At 31.4% G+C, this 2,888-nt stretch overlaps 1 protein-coding gene across 1 annotated transcript in view; it reads right to left on the bottom strand.

Moving 5' to 3' along the window:
- Window positions 1-339: 339 nt before the first annotated feature.
- LOC104991440 (chromosome unknown open reading frame, human C16orf87) overlaps window positions 340-2,888 on the bottom strand; it is a 103,898-nt gene continuing 101,349 nt past the window's right edge. Inside the window, exon 4 of the mRNA XM_010843907.1 lies at window positions 340-2,091. Within this exon, the coding sequence (XP_010842209.1) occupies window positions 1,973-2,091 (119 nt within the window). The 3' untranslated portion in view covers window positions 340-1,972. The remainder of the gene's footprint in view (window positions 2,092-2,888) is intronic.

Here is a 2,888-nt window from a genome sequence, read left to right as displayed (position 1 = left end):
AGAAATTGTTCATGAAAGGAAGAGGCAGTCAATGAGGCAGACTTCATTACTGTCTTATTTTAAGAAATTGCCACAACCACCTTAAGCCTTCACCCAGATCAGTCAACAGTTATCAACATCAAGCTAAGATCCTCCACCAGCAAAGACTATGACTCTCTGAAGGTTCAAATGATGGTTAGCATTTTTTAGCAATTAAGTATTTTTTAAAATTAAGGTGTACATATATATATATATATATTTAAAGACATAATACTATTATACACAATAAATTACAATATCATACAATATATACATAACATTTACATGCACTGAGAAACCAAAAAATTCATGTGACTTGCTTTATCACAGTATTTGCTTTATTGGAGGGGTCTGGATTTGTACCCACAATATCTTGGAGGTATGCCTATATAAGTTCATAAGCATTTTAAGATATTAATCATATAACTTTTCTTCTCAAAATGAAAAGCTTCTTATCATTTTATTTCATAGATAAAAGTCACATTAACATTCCTGGGAATAAACTTTATTACCAGGGTTTTAAAATGCATAAAAGATAAATGTAGTAGTACTTGCAGGTAAATATGGAGATTGAGGGAAAAGGAATTCTTAGGAAAAATCCTATATCCTACCTAGAGTACCTCTTAAGCTCCCTCTGCTGGCTACCATTTAAATAAAGAAAAAAAAAAAAAAAGTAAACCTCTTTTCCTTGGAGCAGTAATGGGAGAAACAGCCTGAAGCTGACAATGCTGTTGTTGAAATTGAAAGGAAAATTCTCCCTAAGCAAGGGCAAGTCTAACTGCTGCTACCTTCCCTAATAAGGCTTTATAATTTCCAAACAGATTTGGGGGGTAGGGGGGAGGTGGGAGAGGCCACAACCAACTTAAAATAAGGAAAGTCATTACCAAGTTTGAATGTGTTAAGCGCAAAATTGATATACAAAAATGCAAAAGCATTAAGTATAAAACAAATCAACTATAAACAATTATCATTAACACTAGGAAATTAATAATTTAAATACAGTTCACAAATTTCACTATAACAAAAAGCTTATAGCATACTATTTAATCTATTCGTTTCAATATTAAGGTTTATTTTCTTTTTCCTCCAGAGTGAGGTTAAGTAACAACTTAAATAATTTTCAGGATGTATAAATGAACATCCATTCAGAACGAACATTACTGCTTAAAAGTGGCTAAGAAATATTCTGCATGTAATAAATATATTCTATGTTTAGGTTAACAGGCACCATCTCGAGAGCAAAAAAGTTTTTTTTAACCAATAAATAAATTACATTCAAGAAAACAAAGTGTTTATATCTGAAGTATGATATATCCTTAAATGTTTTTCTTCATACATAGCACCCAAACTTCCAAACTGTCTAGAAAGTAGCTTCTAAAATATAACCCATACCTTAAGTCATAAAAATAAAAGGCAAAAAAAAAAATCAATTTAAGACAAAACTTACAGTTTATATTAATTCCCCATTCAATAAAATATTAATTGCCAATTTATTAAATGAACTGTAAATATGCAATGTTAGTGCTCAAATCTGAAATATATATTTTTAAAAGTCACTCTTTCTCAAAGTATTTAAAATATTGCATCTCTGGTGGCAAACCTCAAAACTATCATTTTATTTCTCTGGTTTTCAAACTTCTACTCCCAACCCTCTCCTTTAATTCTTTAACAGCCAACCAGTTTGTTTACTTTTTTTTCTTTTTTCTTTTTTGGAGTAAATACACTATATCCCAAACACAAACACTGACAATACTCCTTGGTAAACAAGGAAATCCCAAAACAGTCCAAGCCTATAGCTTCACTCCAAAAGTGTGGCACAGGCTAAATGATAAGGAAAAAAACCAATCAATGGCCCTTATTGATGCAATCAGAATGCTCCTGAGAGTCCACAACTGTTTTGAGAATTTGCTGATGTAATCCTGAAGGAAGTTTCAACACATTTTGCAGACAAATATCAGAGAATAAGTCTTTGATTAATAATTTTTCTATTTATTTCTGCCAAGGCGACTGAAAACACGAAAGCCTTTTCATCAGAGAGGTTAGCATAGATGTCAATTTCCTTTTCCTGTTTCTCTGTTAAAAGAAAAAGGGAAAGCTTTTAACATAAAGGCAGTAGATTCAGTAATTTTTTGAAGTTTTCACTATTTCTTTGACAATAAATACTACACATAATACTATGATGCATACTAAATGATATAAAGTATCATGTTATTAAACTGAAATATTAAAATTATACAAAGGAGTTACTAAAATGCATTAACTTAATTCTAAGACTAAATAGAGACTGGATATATATTTCTATATACACAGTCTAATATTTCTGTAAGAATCTCAAATATTTCGTTCTTCTCAGTAGCATGAGGTCCCTTGTCTCAATCAAAATGAATTTCCTCACCATAAATACAGGCCCTTCTGAACATCAATGGTGCCTTTATGAATATAATAAATTCTTCACCTTAGCCCTGCTACAGAATATAAGAATAATCAACACTTATTTCTACTTTGCCCCATCTGATTACAAATGTAATCCAAGCTCATGGTAGAATTTTTTTTTAAATACAGAAAACTAAAATAGAAAAGAAAAACCACCTATTTATCTCAAGCCAGCTAAAATCATGATTAACATCTTTGTGGATTACAAATTACTTTTTCAGGTTCTACTATCACAATAAACTGTGGAAAATTCTGAAAGAGATGGGAATACCAGACCACCTGACCTGCCTCTTGAGAAACCTGTATGCAGGTCAGGAAGCAACAGTTAGAACTGGACATGGAACAACAGACTGGTTCCAAATAGGAAAAGGAGTATGTCAAGGCTATATATTGTCACCCTGCTTATTTAACTTATATGCAGAGTACATCATGAGAAA

The sequence above is a fragment of the Bison bison genome, unplaced genomic scaffold, assembly GCF_000754665.1.
Source record: "Bison bison bison isolate TAMUID 2011002044 unplaced genomic scaffold, Bison_UMD1.0 scf7180017864192, whole genome shotgun sequence".
Taxonomy (NCBI): Eukaryota; Metazoa; Chordata; class Mammalia; order Artiodactyla; family Bovidae; genus Bison; species Bison bison.
This window is presented reverse-complemented; position numbering and strand designations above follow the sequence as displayed.